The sequence below is a fragment of the Lonchura striata genome, chromosome 26 (assembly GCF_050655825.1).
Source record: "Lonchura striata isolate lonStrDom1 chromosome 26, ASM5065582v1, whole genome shotgun sequence".
NCBI lineage: Eukaryota > Metazoa > Chordata > Aves > Passeriformes > Estrildidae > Lonchura > Lonchura striata.
Genome location: NC_140728.1, coordinates 9,702,057 through 9,725,288, shown reverse-complemented (window position 1 = coordinate 9,725,288; position 23,232 = coordinate 9,702,057). Strand labels below are relative to the sequence as shown.

The 23,232-nt window shown below is 42.7% G+C and overlaps 1 protein-coding gene across 5 annotated transcripts in view; it reads left to right on the top strand.

The window, feature by feature from the left end:
• The window catches only part of CEPT1 (choline/ethanolamine phosphotransferase 1), a 32,942-nt gene extending 12,212 nt beyond the window's left edge, over positions 1–20,730 (top strand). For 4 of the 5 annotated variants that reach the window (XM_085561482.1, XM_085561480.1, XM_085561481.1 and 1 more), the window contains exons 5-9: positions 11,254–11,338; positions 15,910–16,041; positions 16,689–16,847; positions 18,057–18,182; positions 19,814–20,730. In XM_085561482.1, coding sequence (XP_085417608.1) covers positions 11,254–11,338; positions 15,910–16,041; positions 16,689–16,847; positions 18,057–18,182; positions 19,814–19,933 — 622 coding nt within the window. In that variant the 3' untranslated portion in view covers positions 19,934–20,730. Of the gene's footprint in view, positions 1–2,698; positions 2,784–11,253; positions 11,339–15,909; positions 16,042–16,688; positions 16,848–18,056; positions 18,183–19,813 lie in introns of all 5 variants that reach the window. The other variant, XM_085561484.1, reaches the window with a different exon arrangement.
• Positions 20,731–23,232: the final 2,502 nt, after the last annotated feature.

The window sequence follows — 23,232 nt, the reverse complement described above, 5'->3', positions numbered from 1 at the left end:
CTTTCCAACACTTCCTGGAGAACTTTTGCACCCAGGTTATTTACAGAGGAGAGTCTGAGGCTAAGTAATGTCAGGAGGTGTTGGGTTCTCTGTACTTGCAAGCAGGATGTGTTGAAGTGTCTTTGTGGTGGGTGTGAAGTTTGCTGCTGGTAACCTGTACACCCTGCTCTCTCAGTCTCAATGGCAGCATCACAGAAACCTGTGCAGCTGATGAGGGCTCACAGAGAAGGTGGGGGTTAGTTTCCACATCCTCCTCCTCTTCCCTCCCACAAGTCCTTCAACAGCATTTTCAGCCACAGTCCCTTTGGTCATGTGTAGAGATTTTGCTCCTGGTCATTCTGATAAATCCTTGGAGTTTTCACTGCTTTGTGAAATAATGAACTGCAACATAACAAGCATATGGCTATTACCTGACCTGTGCAACTTCTGTGTACCTCCGAGCAGCAGAAGGAAAAATTTACATACTGGATGTGTATAATAACAAGGAAGGGGGCTTATGGCCCATTTTTAATATTATTTTTCCCTTTAACATAAATTTCCTAGTGCATGAATAATTCTAATTCATGTTCTCATTTTTTCTGTACAGTTTGCTCTATTCACACTGTTGTATTTCATTGCATCCAAGTGAAACTGCTGGATTGGAATGAGTTAGGATAAAACTCTAATAACTTTGTAACAAAGCACACTTCTGGCATGTGGCTCTCAGCCTTTCTTTCTCTTGTGTTCTGATGTTGAACATTCTTTTCTTGCTGCTGTGGTTCCCTTAAGAAAACAGTCCTTTGTCTCCTGCTCAGATTCCTAGTTCATTGCTCAGCATTAGTAATCCCACTTGCACGCTCAGTAGATGTGGACAGGACAGATGGAAGAATCATCATTTTCCAGACCAGAGTAGTAGCAGTAGTACAACTAGTAGATGTAAGTTTTCCAGCCTCCAAACTTCTGTTTTCTCTTGAGGCAGGAGTGTTTTTCTTGTCTGCTGTGATTTGGGACTTTTTCATGGAGTTTTGTGTGTTGGGAGAGGAAGAGGAGGATGGTGCATAAACCTCCACCCACCGTAGTTTCACACAGCCTTAAAAAGCTGTATTAGATCAGCATTGTTGCTAGTGATTTACTTGATTTCAGGGCCATCTCCAGTGTAAGAGTCTGTTTCCGGTTGTCATTGGATAATTTTCTCAGGGTATCTCTCCATTTGAATTCAGTTTGTGTTCCCTGTTAGCACAAGGAAGGGACTGACTGCAGCTGTCTCTGAGCCGTGAGCCAGTGGTGGCTCTTCAATTGTCTAATGATTTGTTTAGTCAAACAGGGCCTTTTAAGAATTGCCCATGGAATACACTCAATAAATTAGCACTGACAAGGGAATATTCTGGATGCAGCACTAATCCCCTGTGTGTTAAGTGGCTCCAGACTCAGGAGCCTGACAGGGCTGCCAGCAGAGCAGGCACAGGGATTGTCGGTGCCAGCATCTCCATGGAGTGAAGCACATGCCAAGGTCAATGCCCCTTCTTAAACTTCCCAGATGATGTTTAAAAAATGGATCCATGTCTGAATTACAAATATCACCTAAAATAACATAGGAAGAAAGGAATAGAAACTGCTGCTGTTGTTAAGCACCAAAGCAGCTGTGGGTTTTGGACATCTTGTATTCCCTAAAATACCAACTATTACCTCTCCCAGCTATTTACTGTGTTATGTGCTGTGATAATTAAACTGAAAATGGTTATCAGGCTGAACTTCAGTGGCCCCTCTCCTCAGGCCTGGTGTCTGCATATCGTCACTGCACCTGAGCCCTGCAGTGGGGCCTCAGCGATCTTTCTGTGCTGCCGCTTTTAAATCCCTTGGCATGGTGAGTGTCTGTTCCAGCACACACCGATAAGCACAGCCATAAACAGGGGCTGTGTTCTGGCTGCTGCTGCTGCTGAGTTATTTTCTTTTTAAACTAGATGGTTTTATTTTTTAAATTTGATTCCATTTAAAAATACTTTTGTTATGGTAAAATGCAGATTTATGGCACTATATTAGGAGAAAGGGTGGTTTCTGTGACTCTGTTGGCTCCAAAATATTTTTTCATCCCTTTCTGTCAGGGGTGAGAAATAAATAGATACCGAATGGAGTGTGACCACCCTGGAGCAGGAGTCCAGAGCTCAATTCTTGGAGCATTATTTGCCAAGGAGCTGCATGAGGAGGGAGGTAAAACTTCCTCCTTTCCCTCAGAGGTGTCAAACTGAAATACAATCTTCATTTCTGCTCCACTGAAATATGCAGGAGCATCTTCAGCTAAAGAATTCATGTCCTCAGTGTCATTTGCAGACATGAGCATGAGGTCAGGAGATGAGTCCTGGATTGTGCTTGGTTATGGGTTTCATTCATCATGACTCAGAGCAAGGAATTTCATTTATTCCCTCATGCACACAGCGAATGATTGTTTTTTCTCATGTGTTGGAGTGATACAGTAAAACTGTAAGTTGCAGAAATTCTGAATGAAGATTTAAATGCGTAAAATACTATGTGGGTTTGAATGGTTTTGTTAATTCATTAATACTCCTGGATTTTTTGGTTGTTAATCCCTACCCTGAATTGCCCTTTGAATCATCGCGACCCTGGATTTTGTCCTTTAGCCTGACTGAAGATGTGTAATGGTTCCCCTTCAGAGGAGTTGCTCAGGACAATGTTCTGAACTGTTTCTCTCCCTCGCATGTAGATTTGATGTGACAGAGTCCATGCTCTGCACAGTAGCCATCCAGCTCCTCACGGGAACACTGGGGCCCTCATTCTGGAATTACACGGTAAAGCCTTTGCTTGGCAGCAGCATGGACTGAGCAGGGCAGCACCTTTGTCATGCACTGCTCTGTGGAAAGCAGCTCCTACAGGGGATTTCACCAGTGTTTTCATATTTAACACAAGGGGAAAAATACTTAAGGAATAGGAAAAATTTGATTTAACTGGAAACAAATTTTTTTGAAAGCATCTCATTTTACTTGAAACCAAAGCAAAACCTGTCTGTTCAACAAAAGTTTAAATCAATCTTCTTTTTATCACAGTTTTGGCTTCACCTAAAAGCCAAGCAGGGCTGTGGAAGTGGCTCTAAGTGTGGGTATAGAATAATGTTGGAACTACTTTTTAAAAAAGCTCCTTTTGTTACTGTCATTTTGATACCTTTCCACCAAAAAAAGGAGAATTTCTTGGCTCTTTCAGGGAACTGTGCCTTGTGTAATAACTTAAAATGTCTGGTTAAAAATGTCTGTTTTAAGCTGTGCAGCTTGATCCCTGTGCTTGTAGCTTCATGAAGAAGTAACTTTCTTTCCAGCTTGTCTTTATTTTTAAAATGCTTTTCCTTATGTCTGTGCTAAATAAGTCTTTTCCTCCCTTGTTTGCTAGCCTTAAAAAGGACTTTCTTTTTCTTATTTTGCCTCTTTTTTTTTTTTTTTCTGATACGTTATATGTGGGTGAGGTCCCCTCCCAATAAAATGTTGTCATTAAAAGTGAATGAGGATTCCTTGAAATATATAATAAATTATTATTACTGTTGATGAATTTTTAGCCTGGACTTTTCCTTGACATATTTGAGGATATAAGAATAGCTTTTTGATCTCTTTCATAAAACTAAATTAGATGTTAAACCAAAGTGAGGTTATTTTTTTGGTGGTTGGTTTGTATAGCTTTTGTTAAACCTGTATTTATGCTAATTATTTTCTAATAGTTCTTTTGTTTTTTCATGAAGTAGCTCAGCAAAATCTCTGTTTTCAGGAGGTTATTTAGGAAGATGAATTACCGGCTCTGCTTTAGATGCAGCACCATCAGCAGTATGGTAAATTCTGACATGTCTCCAGCTGACGTTGGGACTGGGTGGCTCTAAAGGGAGTCAGGTGACTTAATTTTTAAAATACTTTGTTCATAATCTATGAAAGGCTGGAAATAGTGTCAGGAAATGGTAGTTTAGCAAGTGGTAATGCAAAGGAAGGAAGAGCTTAAATCAAGCTTTTAGCCTGTGATATCAACTAACCAAGGAGTCACTTAGGACAAAAAAAATTGTAAAATCACATAGCTCTGAAACACTCAGAGTTCTGAAATCATTCCCTGGTGTGATGGTTGTGAGGTGGAAATAACTCAGATTGGGTGATGAAAGGAAATTTTTTGAGCAGAAGTAGGACAATTTACCATGGGGCGGAAGAGAGAGGAAGGGCAGGTGTAGAGGACCTGGAGCTGCTGAAGATGTCCATCTGCAGCCCTCCCTGGCAAACGAGGCCTTTGCCATCCCAGGAGATATGGGTGATACTGGTTTTACAGCCAGCTGGGGAGTAGGGTGGGAGGGGATGGGCCAGGCAGGGCATTTTCACAGAATCCCAGGATGATTTAGTTTAGAGGGACCTTAAAGCTCATCCCATTCCACTCCTGCCATGGGCGGGGACACCTTCCACTATCCCAGGTTGCTCCAGGCCCCAGTGTCCAACCTGGCCTTGGACACTTCCTGGTGTGGGGCAGCCACAGCTTCTCTGGGCAACCTGTGCCAGGGCCTCACCACTTGCACAAGGAGGAGCTTCTTCCCAATGTCTGATTTATCCCTGCCCTCTGGAACGGGGAAAGCACTTCCCCCTTTTTCTGTCCCTGAGGCTCTTATCACTGGCTCCTGAGACAGAACCCCAGGTGTTGCCTGTCACAGGTCTCCTCACGCACTTATTTTAACGCAGTTTTAGGCACTGAGTTACAGGATAGACTTTTAAATATATTTAAATTTTTGCATTACTAATTTCAGATGCCTTCTGGCATCTTTAATTTTAGTCTTAACTCATAACTAAAGATGCTGCTGTTTCCAGGTAGTTTACTGAGACACACCAAGCATAATGACCTATTTACACACTCAGATGTCAGGCAGAACAGATTTTTAGGTCAGTATTGCACATCTCAGATGGGTAAGCTACAGAAAACGTATATTCATACTCTGGCTGTTTCATGTGATAAACATCTGTAGTGAAAAAATACAATAATATAACCTTGTCTTGAAAATGCTGCAGGAGCTGGGACAGTATGAAGTGAGTAGCTTCAAATTCTCGTAGCACAGCTTAACCTTGTACTTGCTGGGAAGGAAAGTTTTATGTTCACCAAGGAGGGGAAAAATGTCTTAAATTGTTAATGACATTTACTTATCCCTGTAGCCAATGGGAAGTTATTCAGAAGAACTGAAGGTTTAAAAAGCTGGAAAATAAAAATATTGTGGGAATCAAAATAGCTTTACTCCATTATTCTGCACATTCACACTTGAAGTGCCAGAGTTTCAGCCCTGCCTCCCTCTCTCTGCAACTCTGCAGTGTCACCCAGCAGTTCTTGTACTGACAGAATGTGACTTTGGTTTGGAACATTTTGCCTTGGTGATTTTTCAAAGACCAGAATTGGGCTGTTTTAATGCAGTTTAGCACAGCGATGTAGAGGAGTTGCAAATAAAGGTCTTAATGATGATTCAATCTGGAAACCGCTCAGCATTTTATAGAAAACAAAATGTTAAAATTATAATGTTCCTGACAACATTTGGCCACAGAAGTGATTAGAGGGATGGAAACCTCCTATGCGGAAAGGATGGGAGAGCTGGGGATGTTCAACCTGTAAAAGGGAAGAATCCATGGAGACCTTGGAGCCTCTTCTTGTGCCTGAAGAGCTGGAAAGGGACTTTGGACAAGGCATGGAGTGCCGGGACAAGGCAGAATGGCTTCCCAGTGCCAGAGGGCAGAGATAGATGGGATATTGGGAAAGAATTGTTCCCTGTGAGGGTGGGGAGGCCCTGACACAGGTTGCCCAGAGAAACTGTGGCTGCTCCATCCCTGAAAGTGTCTGAGGCCAGACTGGACACGGCTTGGAGCAGCCTGGGATAGTGGAAGGTGCCCCTGCACATGGCAGGGGGTAGAATGAGATGAGCTTTCAGATTTCTAACTCAAACCATGCTGGGGTTCTCTGTATCTTCTTTTATGTGGGAAGACTGTACAAGTTTGAAGACTGGCAAATAATCTGCATTTCAAATTGTCACAACAGGGAAAGGAGGATCAATAGATGAAAACACTTCAGTGTGTGCAGGAGAATCCATGGATGACAGTGTCATCACAGGAATTACAGCTGCTCCTGGAAGCTCTGCAGGAACTTTCCTGTCTTGTGAATTTAGGCAGATAGGGAGTGAGGGTTGAAATGTTCATTTAAAAACTCTCAACTTCTATACTTCTCTGAGTTCATTTGAATTAAATCCTTAGGTGTTCTGGTTTTCAGCCTGTGGTCACCCCCAGTGCAGTGCTGATATTGCCTGACCCTGTCCCTGCCTTCTACAGTGCTGCTGGTTATTATTCTTCCCTAACATCACTTTGCTGCAGAATCAGTACTTCTCAGCATTACTGTGAGTGTTCTCCCCAACCTTGCCACTGGATGTTCTGTCTGAGCATTTTTGTTTGTCAAATACTGGGTCTGGGCTTTTTGCTCTGTTGTCAGCATTGGCTCTTTGTTCTTGTTCTCTGCCTGGATGTTCCTGCTGTTCTTAAACCTCAATACAGGGTCTTCTGTTTATTTTATAAAAGATGAAAAAGCCCCTGGTTTATTTGAAGAAGAGATTTTTAGAACTTGATTCTTTGTATCCGCTGAACTTGTACAATAATTTTCCGTCCATCTGCTGTAGTGTGGGAATGTCTTGGGGAAAGGGTTTGTTTAAGTTTCGTTTCATGGGGCTTAATGATATTCCACACAATGCGCACAGTGTCAGTGTCTGGGCAGTGCTGACATGACTCGGTTGTCAGGAAACATCAGGCAGCAAAGCTGTCAGGTTGGGGGGAAGTGTGGCTCCAATGATGCCTGAAAATAACCCACATCATAAAAATATCTCTGTTCAGAGGCTTTAAGAACCTCTTGCAGAATTCATGCTGCTTGCTCTTGCCATTTGTTTTTTCTTAGGACTTCCACATGTAGTATTTAAATGAGTAAATAAATACAAACACAAGTTGAAAATAGAATCTTTGAACTGTCTGATTCCCTTCTTTTCAGTTTTGCTTTCTTACAGCTCTGTGTGTGGTACTTGCTTATATACAATTAAATGTGATTATAGTAATTCAATGAGGCAGTCTGCAGGAACAAAGGCCTTTCCCTATTTTCTGCTTTTTTTCTCTTAGTTTTTTACTATAATTTGATAACGAGATCCATTGCTCCAAAATTGTGTTTTCTCTAATGTTTACCATGGGAGAGTCACTTGAATATGCAATGGAACTTGATGTAGAAAAAAATACGGTACTAATGATGTCATATTTAAGCAGGAACATTATCACCCTGCTTTGCAAATAAATTCCTCATCCACTAAAGCAAGTTGGATGTATTGTCCCTCAAAAAGAAAGGCATTGGTCAGTCTCCCTCTGTAGAAACCTTCCTCGTTTGTACAACTGTTTTCCCCTTTTTCTAGCTCCAAGACTTCCTCGTGGGTCCCGCTCATGGGGAAACGCCTAAAAAGTTCTCTGCTAGGAATGAGAGACGGGCGGGACTCTTGGTTTTTCAGTCTTCAGATTATTGTATATTTTTCTCTTATCAGAAGTTCTGTACGCCATCTAAATCTTAGACACCTTACAAAGAAAAGGCACCAAAAGTCACAAGACACAGAGATTCAAGGTCTTTTAAAGCTATTTTATCCAATTAACTCTTAGAACATGTTTTATTTCTACCTTTCTACCAATAACTATTTTTCTGTCTATGCAGCATCTGCATTGTGGTTCTTTTTAATTAATCACCCCATGCTCCCAACACTGCAGAAAATTGAGTAGTTGAAGAACAAGAAGGAGATCAGACAACACCCAAAATCTTCTGTCTTGTCTCCTGTCTGTCTCCATACTAAAAAACCTAAAACTCTTAAGTTTTCACCCTTTAATAAACTATACCTCTATCTATTTCACACACTTATGGATTCCAATTCATCACAAAATCTTGGAAGCTTTCCATGGACGAATGTTAAAAGCAGTATTCTCCTGGGGATCAGGACTTACTCAGGACAGGCAGAGAAATATTCCCTGTGCCCTGGGTTCCAACATTCCTCCAAGTGGAGCAAGTGCTTTCCTGCAGCCCTGCTTTTCCCTTCCCATTTATTCGGTACTTCCCAGCTCTACCAGAGTTTAAAAGTTCTATGATGACCTAAGCAATTTATGGTTTTTTTTGATTGCCATCTCATTTTACCTGGATACAATGCATAAATTTAAGTTAATAATTTAGGAACGTCCTCTGGATCACCTGATGTGTTAATGCTTTTCAGGCACTGCGGATATTGCTTTGCTCATGTCTGTCTTGACAAACTATTGTTGATTTGGTTTATAATGGCCTATTTTTACTTCTTTTTCATTTTAGGGGCTGTTTAGGACTTTTATGAGGGCTGGTAGCAATCCACTTGTCTGTCATTCCTATTTATCCCTCCCCTCTGGAGCTGCCAAGTCCCACTGGCTCAGTGTTGGGTTGTGTGGCTTCCAGGGGCTGAGCAGACCTTCCCTGCCCTTTCCTCGAGGCTCCCAGCATTCCAGAGGTCACTAAAAAAACACCAGGAAAGCTGATGGGCTGGGAATTGGGACATGAATTTCTTCTTTTTGGTTGGATTGTTTTAGCCAAGCCAATATTCTGACCCTGCTGATGGTGGAGATGGTGCTGGCATGAAAGTAGGGCTGAGCAGATGTTTTTGGGGGAAGAAAGTGGTCAGATTTTAAGGAACTTGGGGTGACTCCTCCATGTGGCAGCATCAAATATGTATCTGGTTCATGCTATGGTTGCGCAGTTATCTTGAATTCAGGTTAAACCCAGAGAGGATCAGTGTGCCCCTTTTACCACCTTGTGCTTCCAGATGTTCCCTTCTGTGGTCCAGCTTAGAGGAGCTGCCTGTGGATTTCTGTATTCTTAGCTTTCTGTCCAGCAGCCACTTGACATTCTTCAGAAAAATTCACTGAATAATTCCAACATCAGGCATGTGCTTTACTGATATCAAGCCTATTATTTTAAATCGTTTGACAGTGGTTTTAATGAGCATGGGATGTTACCAGGCCTTTTTCCTCTTTGGGATTAAGAATTTATGCTTTGTTTAGGTGATAGTTTGATGTTTGGTTTCTCCTCAGTAGGTCTTAATGCTTTTGTCTTCTGTTTTAAGGAGCCATTTGGTTTTAAAAATACAGAATATTAAGGTGGAACTGAAGTTAAGTCTTGTATTTGTTCTACAACAGGAGATTCTTACTGTAAGTCAGGGGTGAGTTTTTAACAAATATCCTTGGCTGCCTGATGCTGTTTCTGTTTGACTTAGAAGGGCAGAGCCCTGGGCAGGGGAGTGAAGGTTGTGTCATGGCTGTGTAAAGATAAAACTGTTTCCCTAACCTCAATCCAGGCACTGCTCCCCATGTATTTGTTGGGCTCTCAGTCTTGTGCAAAGGTTTGTCTGGCAGAATAACTTGGGTTTCCATACATGACATTACATTATTGTGCATAAAATTTCTGCTTTCAAAAGAAACCTGGTTTCCTATCTGAGGAAAGCTGTAAATTTGAGTTACCTCCGTGACTTATTAGTCACTGTTTCTGTGAACTTTCTCAGTTTCTTTCTGTTCTTTAAGAGATGGACAGAAGTAGTGAAACGGGCTAAAACACATTCCTGCACTCCTGGAATGGGGCTGATCCAGTCCTTCCTTGTCTGGACACAGTGAGAACACATTTCCATGCTGACTCCAAGGGCTGGGAGGAAGCAATTTGCATTAAATCAGTTGGTTTGTGTATCTCTGCTGAGCATTTTTATTTTTTTATTGCAAGGTACCTCAGTGGCTCAATTTGTTTGTATCAGGACTGAAAACAGATATTTTAGAACATTCTTTCCTCAGAGGAAGTTAATTTTTTCCCCAGCCAGTTGCGATTGCCTTGCAGGATTGTTAATGAACAAACTGAATATGGGAGGGCTCTGAAGGTTATTTCCTGGATGTTCCATCTCCAGGTTTGTGTAGTGGAAAGCAAATTGGCAAAACAAAGAATCATGGAATGGGTTGGGGTGGAAAGGACCTTAAAACTCATCTCATTCCAACCCGTGCCATGGGGGATGTCTGCCATAGGATTTAGGTGCAGCCTTGGAATTATCCCTTGTGCATCTGGCTCTGCTGTGACCAGACTGGAGATCCTCAAATGAGAGGATCCACTCCCAAACTGAAACAAAGTCTACGGAGAAACACTGAGCTGATGCTAAAATCAATTCCATGGTCTTGCAGCTCATTTAAGGCAGACAGAGGAAAGCCCACCCCATAATGCTTCTTCTCTGTGCAGGTGATATCAGCAAGGTTTTGTCACAGCAAAGCCTGTGTGTTCAGGAAGGGATTTGAAGTTTTTTAGGTAGAACTATCTAATTGGAAATATAGATAAGCCGGAAATGTCTCAAAATTACTTGAAGGATTATTTTTGATGTAGCACTTCACAGCAAGATACTATTATGTAGTTATAATAGGTATGTTATATATAACATATTTTTAGATATAACATAGATCTAGATGCATTTATATATAGATGTATAGAATGTGTAAGCCTATTTATAACATATATAGTGTATATGCACCCAATATATGTATCCCACCAGCAAGTCCATCCTCTTCATTTCACTTGTATTTTTATATACTCCTGGCATTCATTTGTACAGCTGTTTTCCCCTCTTTCAACCTCCAAGACTTTTACATGCTCTTTAAAACAAAGTGATAAATTCCCTGTTTTCTCCCATTCTTCCTGCAGCACATCTTGGCTCTGCTGGAACCAGAAGTGGTTTCTCTTCTTGCTGCCACTGCACCATTTCCATCAACCCTTTAGAGATTGTGTTTCTTTTCAAAGCTTGATGCTATTCAGAGAACATTCATATTAAGATAGGGTAGGGAATATAATGGGGTTTAAAAATGCATTTTTAGAATTTTATCATCTGTACTAAATTCTTGTTTTTTTTGGTGGACAAGGTTAAAATCGAATACTTATTTCTGCAGCTGCCACTGGGCAGTGAAAAGTTCCAATGTTTCTGGTTGATAAAATGTATTTCTGTTATTGCACTGTGAAGTAAAACAAAATTATAGCACAACATTACTCTTAATTTGAAGAATAAAACTAAATACATTTTTGTCTTCTAAATTATTTGAGTTTTTCTGCTTTTCCTCAGCCTTTATACTGTGCATGACAGAGTTGTGCCACTGAGCTTGCGAATAACTGACTTGAAATTGCTTTGAATAATTTTGCTTTTTTTTTTGGCTTTTTATACCTAATCAGAATTGATGTGACTGAAGTACAAATCTTCATAATAATCATGCATTTACTGGCAGTGATTGGAGGACCACCTTTTTGGCAATCTCTGGTAATTTTGCTCATGTTCTTATTTTATCCTTTGTAATAGTCCCGTGGTCACTGAAGGACTCCTGCACATCTTGAGACAGTTTCACTTCTGCAGGAAGGTTTCACTTTTCCTTATAAATGGAAACAGATTTTTGAATTCAGATCCCACGGAATTAACTGTGGATTCTGTCTGTACCAGAGTCATTAAAACAAGGTTATTTTATACACTGTGCATGCAGGTAAAAAGCTATCAAACATTGCATGAACTTAAACCTTTGGTGAAATCCTGGCCAAAACGTGAATTTCATGCAACAAAAAGTGGAGGAATATTAAACTGGGATGAGGATTTGGGGAAACTCTTGGAGAGAAGTTGGGAGCCATCGGTAGATAATTTGACCTGAATGTGGCTGATGACTCTTGATTTATGTGAGGAGACAACCCCTACTTGTCAGGAATTTCCTGTTAAACTAAGATGATCCTGGTTAAATGAGTTGCTGGCACATGCTGGCTGCAGGTCTTTTATTTATATCTATGTCTATGTATATATCTATATATAATACAGGTATTTGATACAGGCTCACCAGGCCATGTCAGCTGACAGTTTAATAATAATGATAATTATAATAATAATAATACAATAGTAAGTATTACTGAAGCCACATTGAGCTATCAAAATGGCATTGTCCACAGAAAACCATGTATATGCATACATAAATTAAAAATATATAAATTTACTGGAAGTAAATTCCAAAGCATTGTTGTCCTTCCTGGTTATTGATCTTCTCTCTGTATTTGATAAATATAATTCTTAAGGAGAAAGAAATCTTGATTTCAGTTACACCAAGAGATGGTCAAAAGTCCCCGAAAAGCTTTGCCCCAAATGGATGAATTTCTAATGTGCTCTATGTAATAGGAACAATGAAGCGACTGTATGTGGAGAGGATCCCAAATGAGAGCTAATCATGGTTATCCTGGTTTTGCTGCTTGCTTTCAAGCTTAAAACCCCAAAGCCCTTAATTAATTCAAAGTAAATACCATCTATAGGGAAAGAGGGTGGGTAGGGCTGATTAGAAAATAAAAATGAGGCTACATATCACCTTATTGGTGCCAAGTTTTCCAGACATTTTAGTGTGTCCTACATCCCCATGCAGCTATACTTTAATATTCTGTGTTACCAAAAGAAGTTTACAATTACTGTTCTTGGTTTCCTTAAAAAAAAAAAAAAAAAAAAAAGCCACTACAGTGCTACAGCAACCTCTGTCACAGTTCAGTAATGTTTGTATGAGCTTAGAAATGGATCTCTTTGTTATTAAATAGCTTAAATAACTCTAAAACAACCTTTTAAATAACCCTTTTCAGCAAAATCTTGAAAACTATTAGAAGTTCTGGGTTGCAGCAGCATTTGCCTAAGGCAGCTCCCAAAAATATTAAACTATTTTGGTTGGTTTAACAGAGCATTTCTCCAGAGAACAACCCTAATCCGGTCTCCCATGACAATTCTGTTTAATTCAATGAGTGAGATTTTGTGTTCATTTACTGCTTGCAGAGCAAAATAAATCACACAACCCCTTCTCACCCAGCCTTCTATAATCCTTTAATACTTGATGTGATTGCAAAATTGGTGGTTTGGTATTTTCTATTTGCTTCTGTTTGGGGGAAATACGGAGTAGATGTGGTTGTGTACTCAAACATTCCACTTTTCAAAGGAAAAGCAAAACACTCTGAACAGGCAAAATGCAAAGTTGTGAATTTTGGCAATTGTTGCTTTCATTACCTTTCTTTTATTCCATGATACTGTGTGTGCCCATCCTGGCTCCCTCCTTGCTGGCAGTGTAAATTCTCTTCAAAGCCTCTTAAATGCTGCCCCCCATGCTCCTGGAGCTGAGCAGTTCCTGTGGGATGCTGAGTATGTCTCAGCTTGGATCATTTGGGGCATGTGAGTAGAGCAAGGAAGCTTTGGGTAACTTGTTTAATAGATTGTATATTTGGAGTTGATTTTCCTGCTTGAAGCAAGAAGAGTGCTGCAATTGCTGGAGTTTTCTCCCATACGGTCTGGAATATGAAAAAGCACAAACACTTTGGGAATATGAAGCTGGAATTCAGCCCTCTGGAAGTTGTTCCTTGGGCAGATGTGACTGCAGTCTATCTGGACAGCTCCAAACTCCAGCTGGGATCCAGCGCTGTGAGCAGGACTGCAGGGTTCAAGTTGCTCAGCTGGCTGTGGTATTTGTGGGATTGGTGAGAGGAATTCTTGGAGGAAGTGGCTCCGTGTCTGTTTGTGTGGTCTCTTACATGCTCCCTCCCTGCTGCTTCCATGAGCTCTTAGCTGGGATCTGCTCTGGCCTATTTCCTTATAATTTTATTTTTTAAATCCCAATTAATTCTGCACAAAACTGATGAAAGGTACTCTGGAATCCTGACAGTAATTTGCTGGCAAAATATGCCAGACTTGCTTTAATGCTGGCTCTGGCAACCACTCCCAACTCCATCTGTTGCCTACTGCCACTTGGTTATTGCCATGCCTGGGCTCTTCCCAGACAAAATCTGGAATCATGGAATGGTTTGTTTTGGAATGGACCTTAAAGCTCATTCAGTCCCACCCCCTGCCATGGGCAGAGACACCTTCCACTAGACCAGGCTGCTCCAAGCTCTGTCCAACCTGGAACACTCCTTTCCCAGGGTTTACCTGAATTCTGTAGCTCTCTGGGCAATGCAGCCTTCCGTCTGTGATTGATCTCAGAGGGTTTAACAGAGAACATCATTTGCCTGCAAAAGATGTGACTGGTGATGCTTCCCTGCATTGTTGGCATGGTTTTGGGAAGTTCTGCCTGCATACGACTTTGGATGAAGCCCCTGGAATCACCAGGAAGGGCAGAATAATTGCAGGGACTGTAGTGATACGTGGAATATCAGACAGGGAAGCCTTGCAGCTGTCTTCCAGTGTCCTCTAAGTTAAAATTCAGGGGCTGCAGTGCCACTTGGTAGGAACATTTCCCTCTCTCCCTTTATTCAGAGGGAAAAAATAAAAGTAATCTGATATTTGCTTGATTTTGCTGCTTCACTCTTCTGGCTTTGTTGATCCCATTTTGTACACAGAGAAATTCAGCAGTTGCTGACTTTTTAATCCATTCCTGGCTTTCCTCTGCCAAATTTCTCTATGTGGCTGTTTCTCAATAATTTTTTCAGGCATGTTTTGCACTGATGCAGCTGCTGTGGAGGCCAAAAGGAGGGTGTTAAGAACCCAAAATTGGTCAAACTGGGTGTTACAACAGTGTGGCCTTATCTTCTCCTTCCCTGAGCCTCCTTCTCCAGTGTGCTAGTGGTAGCTGGGAGTTCACAGGGTGTTTTTCCCAGCCAGCTCCCTTTGTCTTGGGGACATGTCAAGCTTAATGTCTTTTGATTCCTGTAATAGAGTTTGCTACTGTTTCCTTTTGCTTGTAGAAGTCAATCAACCCCATCCTTTAAATACCAAAGTTCTGAGGCAGAGGCCAGCACTGGTACCTGCTTTTAGAAGAGCTTGAGGAGTCCTGAGCCTCCTGACATTAATGGATGATTACAAAGTGGTGCTCCAGTCTGGCAGTTCATTCAAGCCCTCTCTTTACTTGTCTTTATTCTTTAGCCTCTTAATCATGCCCTGGAAAGATGAAGAGATTCAGTTGTTGAATGGAGTAGAAAACTTAGGATCTTCAGGAACAATCTTCAAGCTCTAGTAGGGTTTGGACAATGCTCTTAGGCACAGGGTTGGACTGTTGGGCTGTGTAGGAACAGGGGTTGGACTGGATGCTCCTGATGGGTCCCTTCTAACTCATAATATTCCATGATTTACCTGCTGAAAGCTACTCTGAGAGTGGAATTAAAGAAAAATAGAAGGAACTTGACCTCCTTTGGCTTTCTGTTCCTGGCCAGACTCATTGGGGAGCCAAGTATTTATTCAGTTGAGTACCATGACTTCAATTCCCGAATAAAGAGCTTTTAGTAGTTGAATAGATACAGTTGGGAAGTTTTGGGTAGTTATCTCTAAGCACTTGCTGCCATAACATACTTTGGACTACTCTTCATTTCTAGTTTTTCCTGTTCTGCTTGAAATCTGTTAAAAAACAAAGGAAACTTTCGAAACTGCTTGTTCTCCCCTTCTTTAGCAACCTCATCCTTCCTCTCACGGGTCACTGACTCTGATCTGACTTGTCTGGTCTCTTTGCTTGCCTTGCCTTGTGCAAAAGATTGGACCCAGTACTTGAAAGGGTTTATCTGACCATCCCCAAGTGACTCTTGTTCTGTGCAGTTTGATCTTGACTGCAGCTTCAGGAAAGGTGATGATTCTCTCCCCTGGGATGATTTAGAGCAAGTTCTTGGTTTCTGTCCATTTCTCTGCTTTTGGTGTCTCTTCTCTGGTAACTGAACATAAGTTTGGCTTTCTGGGGAGCTTCATGGAAGCTTTTGGAAAATAAATTTTTCTCTGTATAAATGTCAATCTCTGTATAGCAGAGAGAGAAGAGCAAGTGTGTTGAAAAGTGGAGTGTTTGAATGCACCTGAAATATTAACCCAAATTTGAGTTTGTGCACATTTTAACTTCTTGTCTCTCTTCCATTAAGATTCCAATACTGAATATTCAGGTGAAAATATTCCCAGCTCTTTGTACTGTGGCAGGAACCATATTCTCCTGTACAAACTACTTTGGTGTGATCTTCACGGGTGGAGTTGGCAAAAATGGATCCACTATAGCAGTGAGTACCTTGGGCTGCCAGTTCCTCCTCAGCACAGAGGCTCTTCAGTTTCTATTTAACATAAGCCCTCCTCCATGGAAAATATTTTCCCTTCAGCTCCTTGCTGGCTTGGGAAAAACAAATTCATATTGTGTGTGTAAGAATTGTAGATTTGGGAGTAAAGGTTTTAAAATTTTTGATTAAAAATACTCATTGTACTTTGATATTTGTTTTTGAATTAATGAGATAAACAAGTTACACAAATACACCCCTCACTGAAGAGTTCATAGAAAATTCCTGTGCAAAAATCCTTTCAGAAAGAAATTTTTCAAGAAGATTCTGGGTTTGATCCTTCTGAAACATCTATATTATTTATATTACCAATGTAAAGGAACAAGGGGAAGTGTCTGCACAAGCACCTTCTGTTGCGGTATTCTTGCTGCCTAAAATCTGATTTCTTTCCCCAGCGCTAGAAAGTTTCCACCACATTCTCAGCTGCTGCATGCTCAAGTTTCACTACTTTTTGTACCTTTTACCACCAGCATTCAGAAATATGATTCTGATGTGATTTTATTTTTAACCCTTCATTGCACACCACATGAGGAGCTCTTTGAGGTTTCTTGGCAATGTGCACATTTTATTAACCTCATGCTTTAATCTCACCACAGGGAACAAGTGTCCTCTCACCTTTTCTCCATATTGGCTCAGTGATTGCCTTGGCTGCAATGATCTACAAGAAATCTGCTGTGCAGCTCTTTGAGAGGCACCCCTGCCTCTACATCCTGACTTTTGGCTTTGTGTCTGCCAAGATCACAAATAAACTGGTGGTGAGTACACCAGAACCTTCCCGAGTCTTGTTGCAGGAGAACTTTTGTAGATTATGGAGCTCTCTGGGTATTCCACTGAGTAACTTGCACTTGTTTGTGCACTAAAGAGATACTTGTGCTTTGCTTTAAGTAGTCTGGAGGTGCAGCAGAGTCTTTTTCTGTTTGAAAGGGCAGTGGAAATGTGGAGTTAATGCTGTGGTTGCACAGGCAGCACCAGACAGCTCAGAGCTGATTCTCTCCCTTCCCCAGCTGTTAATTCACGCATTTGCAATGTATTTGTGCATGTGTGAAGAGTTGGGCTGGAACGGAGGTGGCTGGAATCCCCCTCAGATGCCATGGGGAGGAAGGTTTGGCAGGAGAGGAGGTAATGGAGCTGCTGAGGTTTGGAGCACTTCCTGAGGGTTTAACTTGAAGAATTGGAGGAAAATAGGGGTTAAAATTATTAACAGGTTTATACAAGGACAGAAGTGTCAATGAATGAGGTCTAAACAGCTCCTGCCTCAAAGGCCATCTGAGTTCTACAGGCCTCTGTTGGGCTGCTGTGAGCTGGGTCAGTGCTGGACTGAACTCACAGTGGAAGAGTTTAAATTCCTAGTGGAAGAAGAGTTTAAGATCTCAGTGGAAGAAGAGTTTCTTTCTTACCAGGTCTGCTTTGGTGCTCAGTCCCATCCCAGCTGTGCTGTGCAGTGAGGATGGAGTATGGGATGGGTTCTGTGCACGTAGGGATGTGAGGAGGGCACACTTGAACACCAAAAATGTTTATCAAATTGTAACCAGAGAGAGGTGGTGATCCTTATGGAATGAGAGGAAAAGAGGTGGAGAGAGAGGAACAAGTGTCCTTGACTTTTCGAGCTCCAGCAGCTGTGAGTTTTTGTTTCCAGGCTCAACTTCACTCAACTTTAAACATTACCAGTCTGCTTCCATTTCACTGTTTAGTTTCTGGGAGGAGGAAGAGGTGAGCTAGAAAACTTGTTAGTTTTTTTTCTAGTGCTATATTCTCTGCTGTAAGAGAAGATGCCTCTCTGCAAACTTTGCATCTCTGTAGCTGTGGAGCACCATGGTTCAAACAATATTTTTCCTGACACTTGAGTATTTGGTATTTTGCAGTAATGTGGCTTGAACTGTATGTTTTTGGCTTTGTATGTTCTGAAATCACTATGCCTTGACTGGCATATGTTTATTTCTTAAACCTCTTTTTTTTTACTGCAGGTTGCCCACATGACCAAGAGTGAGATGTATCTGTATGACACAGCATTCATAGGCCCAGCATTGCTGTTCCTTGACCAGTATTTTAACAGCTTTATCGATGAGTATATTGTCCTCTGGATTGCCCTGGTGAGTCCAAGCTTATTTTATTAATTTGCTCTGCCACAAATACATTGTGTTGGCTGTGCCCATGCCCAGATGTGCCCTGGAGTAGGGGTGGATTTGAAGCTGGTGCAGAGCTGAGCAGGGTCACAGTGTCCCTTTGCAGAGGACATCAGGTAGGGTGGGACATAGATCTTCTGGAGGGATCTGGACAGGCTAGATCCATGGCCAAGGCCAGCGGTGGGAGGGTCAGCCAGGCCAAGTGTCAGGTCCTGTCCTCAGGTCACAACAGCCCCATGAAATGCTCCAGGCTGGGAAAGGAGTGTCTGGAAAGCTGGGAAAAGATCTGGTAGTGCTGGTGACAGTGGCTGGACATGAACCCAGGTGTGCCCAGGTGGGCAACAGCACTTGGACTGTCCCAGCCGTGGTGTGTCCAGAAGGCCCAGCACGGTTCCTTGTGCTGGCACTGCTGAGGTAGCTCCAGTCCTGGGGACAGCTCTGAGCCCCTCCTGGCAAGAGAGACTTTGAGGGGCTGGGGTGTGTCCAGGGAAGGGAACTGAGCTGGGGAAGGGTCTGGAGCAGCTGCGGGGCTCAGCCTGGAGAAAAGGACACTCAAGGCTGACCTTCTGACTCTGCACAACTCCCTGGCAGGAGGGTACAGTCAGGGGGATGTTGGGCTCTGCTCCCAGGCAACAAGGGCCAGGGCAAGAGGAAACGGCTTCAAGCTGCACCAGGGGACGTTCAGGTTGGATATTTGAAAAAAAAAAATCTGAAAGAATTAATTAGGCATTGGAATAAATTGCCCAGGGTAGTGATGGAGTCACCATACCTGGAAGTGTTCAATAGGTGTCTGAATGTGGCACCTGGTGACATGGGTTAAGAGTGATTATGGTGCTCTGGGGATGATGGTGAGACTCAATGATCTTGAAGGTTGCTTCCAGCCTTGATGAGTGATAGTTTAAAATTTCAAAGCAATTTAGCAAATACTCAAAGCTTAAATTAGAATATTTTGCAGATGATTGTTGCTGCCTCATTAGCAGGGTCTCTGTGATGGGCAATGCTGGGGTGCTCTGGCTGTGGCTTAAGCTCTGCAATGTCTGTCATGACTCCAGCACCCATTGGGATAAACATCTTAAATTCAACTTATCAAATGCACAAGTTTAATGTACAAAAACAGTGTTAACCTTTCAGTAAAATTGTGTTGAGGTCATGGGAAAAGACGTTGTGTGTGTGGCTATCACCATTCAGAGGTAATGGGGCATTTAACAGTATCTCTGTAGCTGCTTTAACTCTTCTCCACTTTCTGATTGTATAATTAAGAGTCTGTCTTGTCTTATGCTGGAAGAAAGCCTAGCATTCCCAGAAACTCTTTAGGGGGTGATGCCCCATGCCTGGAAGTGTCCAAGGCCAGGTTGGACAGAGCTTGAAGCCACCTAATGTAGTGGAAGGTGTCTCTGCCCATGGCAGGGGTGGAGCTGGATGGGCTCTAAAGTCTCTTCCATCCCAAGCCAGTCTGGGATTCCGTGGTTATTCCTGGAGTTGGAGATTCAGCTCAATGGACCGCAGTGCCGTGGTTGTGGAGTGTGGGCTGTTACACCCTGTGTGGCACATAAGGAACATGTGGGTATATATCATGTGGATGATTTTTTCCTGTGCAGATCCTGTCCCTGTTTGACCTGCTCCGATACTGTGTCAGTGTGTGCAACCAGATCGCTGCCCACCTGCACATCCACGTGTTCCGCATCAAAGGCTGCCCCACGCACTCGAACCACCACTAGGGATGGCAGCTGCCACAGGGGAATGGAGAAGGAGTTGGGTTTCTACAGGAATGGATGAAGACTTGTAGGAGACTAAGGCTAAAAGCAGATAAGAACAAAGTAATTTATAATAATCAATGTTGTATAACTTTTCTTCTTTGTTATCAGTAACACTCCTTAACTAGTCTCCTGCCTGAGAGAGTGAATTCCAAGTACACCCTAGTCAACTTTCCATGTAGTCAACTCTGTTGGTTCCAAGCCCGGAAAAGCATGCAGGAAGAAAATGCTCTGTCTTTGTAATTACCTTGATTACAAATTAATCTCTATATGGTGAATGGATCCCCACCAACTGAAGTTTCTAATGTAGTATAATTACAGCTGCAATCTGACTTGCTTTTAATTTTAATATTTCATCATCTCTTAGTGAAATACTTGTTTAGTGTCCACTTGGAATTTATTTACTACAGACCTGAGGTGGTAAAAACCCAGAGATATCTCACTAAGTTGTGTGGCTGCAGCAGCTGCCAGGTGGGAGCCAGGCTGGGGTGGTTTTTGCTCGTGCATTGCTGACAAAGCGGTTTCATGCTGAACAGGGTCCTGCGAGCCAAGGGGTGCCCAGCATGCAAAATAGTGTGGTATCTTTGTCAATTAATTTTATTTTTTTAAATAAACATTATCTAAAAAGACAACTTATTTCTCAATTTTCTTCAGTAGAAAAGACTATAAGAAAAAAAAAATACTGTTTACTTTTTTATGTATAAAACTTAAGCAAAATTTCCTTTCTGCTCTTAATAAATAAGAATTCTGAGAGCAACAGTTGTCTTGAGATGTATGTGTTGCTCTGTCTTGCTTAGACTTGTGAATGACAAACCTGCCTGTGGCTTAAAGAGTAGTTTTCCAGTGTTTTTATGTGGATCACGTCATTCCAGGATCTCTGAGAGCTTTGCCTGCTATATAGTGCAGTAAGTTTGGGTTTCTTTTTTTCTGTCATTGTTTTCATACCATTTAACTGTGGTGAACTGCATGAGGGACACTAAGATTAATGGAGGGTTTAATTGCATGTTAATGAAGTTCACATGGTACCACAGGCCCTGGCACTGATGGGAACTTCGGTCCTGAGCAAAGGGGCTGAAGTACCAAGCAGGGAGTGACTCTGAGCAGGATCTGCCTTGGCTGTGGGGTAGCGCTGGAGACAGAGCTCAGAGCTGGAATACTGGGATCCCATTTCTGGAATCCCAGCCCTCTAACCATGGAGCATCTCTTTGGAGGTGGGAAGGAAATCCCCTGTGCTGGGAGCCCAGGCCAAGGCAGTGCCTGTGGAAAAATGACATGGCTCTGGAGGAATTAAACACAGCTCATGGTCAGAAAAAACAAACCAAAAAACGTCACACTTCAGTAAGCATAAATCAAAACCTCCCTCAGCTCCTGGAAGTGCTGTCTTGGATTTCCTGCGATACCCCAGTGATTAGAAAATGTGCTCAGGAAGTGGAGAGAAAACTCAGTTCCTGCAGTGCTTAGGTTTGAAACCCTTGTGCCCTCTCCCTGGGCCGTGCTCAGTGTCTGGCTGCCGTGGACTGAGAGATTGAGCTTGCTTGTGTCCTGGCAAGGACAGGACTGGAGGGGTCGTGGAGGAAGGTGGCTCCGGTTTAGTGGGCTGTGCTAGGAAGTAGAGCAGAGGTGCCAAGTCCTTTGGCTTAGCCTTGGCAGAGGGAAGTGCCCAGTCTTGTGGCTTCTGTGCTTGGAAGAGTCTTGTTTCCTTCCCATGGGGTGGCACCATGTCAGCAAGTGAGTTGGAGGTCGTTTGTCAGCGTGGGGGCAATGGGAAAATCAGGAACATGCTCAGGATGAGGAGGAGACTCCTGTAAGGCTTCCCTACTCCACCTTGCACTCCCACTTTGAATCTTGTGAGCAGCAGTTTTATGGCAAGAGCAGCTGAGAGTTCTTTGGGGACCCAGCCCTGTGTTGGGGGTCCTGTCAGGGTCTCTGCCAGGCTGGAGCCAGAGAGGGGATTTGATTCCTGCATCTGGGGCAGCTCCCAAGTGTCCTGGAGCTCTACTCCAACTACCTTGGTGCCAGGAGCATCTCCATGTATGAGGTGACAGTTCTAGAATGACATTTTTAGATGTAAATGGAATTCAGGGAACTCGCAGAGTTTTAACAGCAATGAGCTGGGGAAGGGGCTGCTACTGTCTTTCAAAGGCAGCAGGTAAATCTGCAAGGGAAGATCCTGGAAGGGTTTGAACATGCCCTTTACAAATCACATGTTTCCTTTCATCAGCATGAAGTGGGTGCAGAACTGTTGCTTGGAAAGTACCTCCCTGGAGTGTGAGTGGTGTCCTTGAACCAGAATCAGTCTGGTGGTTCATCAAATCCAGCCTCTGACCAAATGCCTCTGTGCCCACTTACCCATGTAAACAAGGAGATTTCCTGCTCTCAGTCCTCAGAGGTTTAAGATTAGGCTACTCCAAATAATTTGTTACTAATACTTGAGACTGGAGAAGAACCAAAGCCTTTAAAAGGCTGTGCAGGACCAGACTTCCATGTGCAAAGCTAAAGCCTGTTGCTGTTCAGGAGATGCAATAGGACACCTTTTTCTGAGCTTTTCTCAGAAACTCCCTGGAAGTTTGGATGCCCCCAGCCAAGAAAAAAATTCATTTCTTTGCTGATACAATTTCAGTGTTATCAGGGAACAGTCACTGCTGGCAATCCAAGACCTCTAAAATGCTGCTATGGCTCTGGGTATGGTGACAGATAATGGAATAAACAACCTTTCCACCTGCTTTGTTTGAGGCCATGAGTCACCTCAGATGTGCTTGTGGAGTTGAGAAGGAGGACAGGGGATTTGTGGGCTCAGCCTGATCTCATGATGGGGCCCTTTCTGTTGTGTTGAGGAAACACTCAGGAGGGAGAACTTCTGCAGCAGCAGCACCTAAGAATGAGAACACGCCCTACTGCAACAATGCAGTTCTGCTCTGCAGGTTTTCTTCTGTTTGTAAAGAGAAGCTGGAAATTTCCACTCAGTGTTGTGTTGGCTCTTTAAGAACTGTGTAAGGAGTTCCCTTGCTCTGATAAGGGGTTTAACACAGGAAAGGAGCAGGTCAGGACACCTCAGGGCCTCTTTGTCATCAAAGCATCAGCTTTGTTTCAAAGCACTATTTCTCTCCTCTTCCCATCCTACCCAGCTTGCCCCAGTACCTCCAGTGCTGTGTCCTAGCTGTGAGTGTGGAATGGAGCTGCAGAGGAGTTTAATAATTTCCAGAGGATGAGAACTACAGCAGTTCCAAGGTTATGGCCAGGTGGGATTTGAGTAGGGTGGGAAC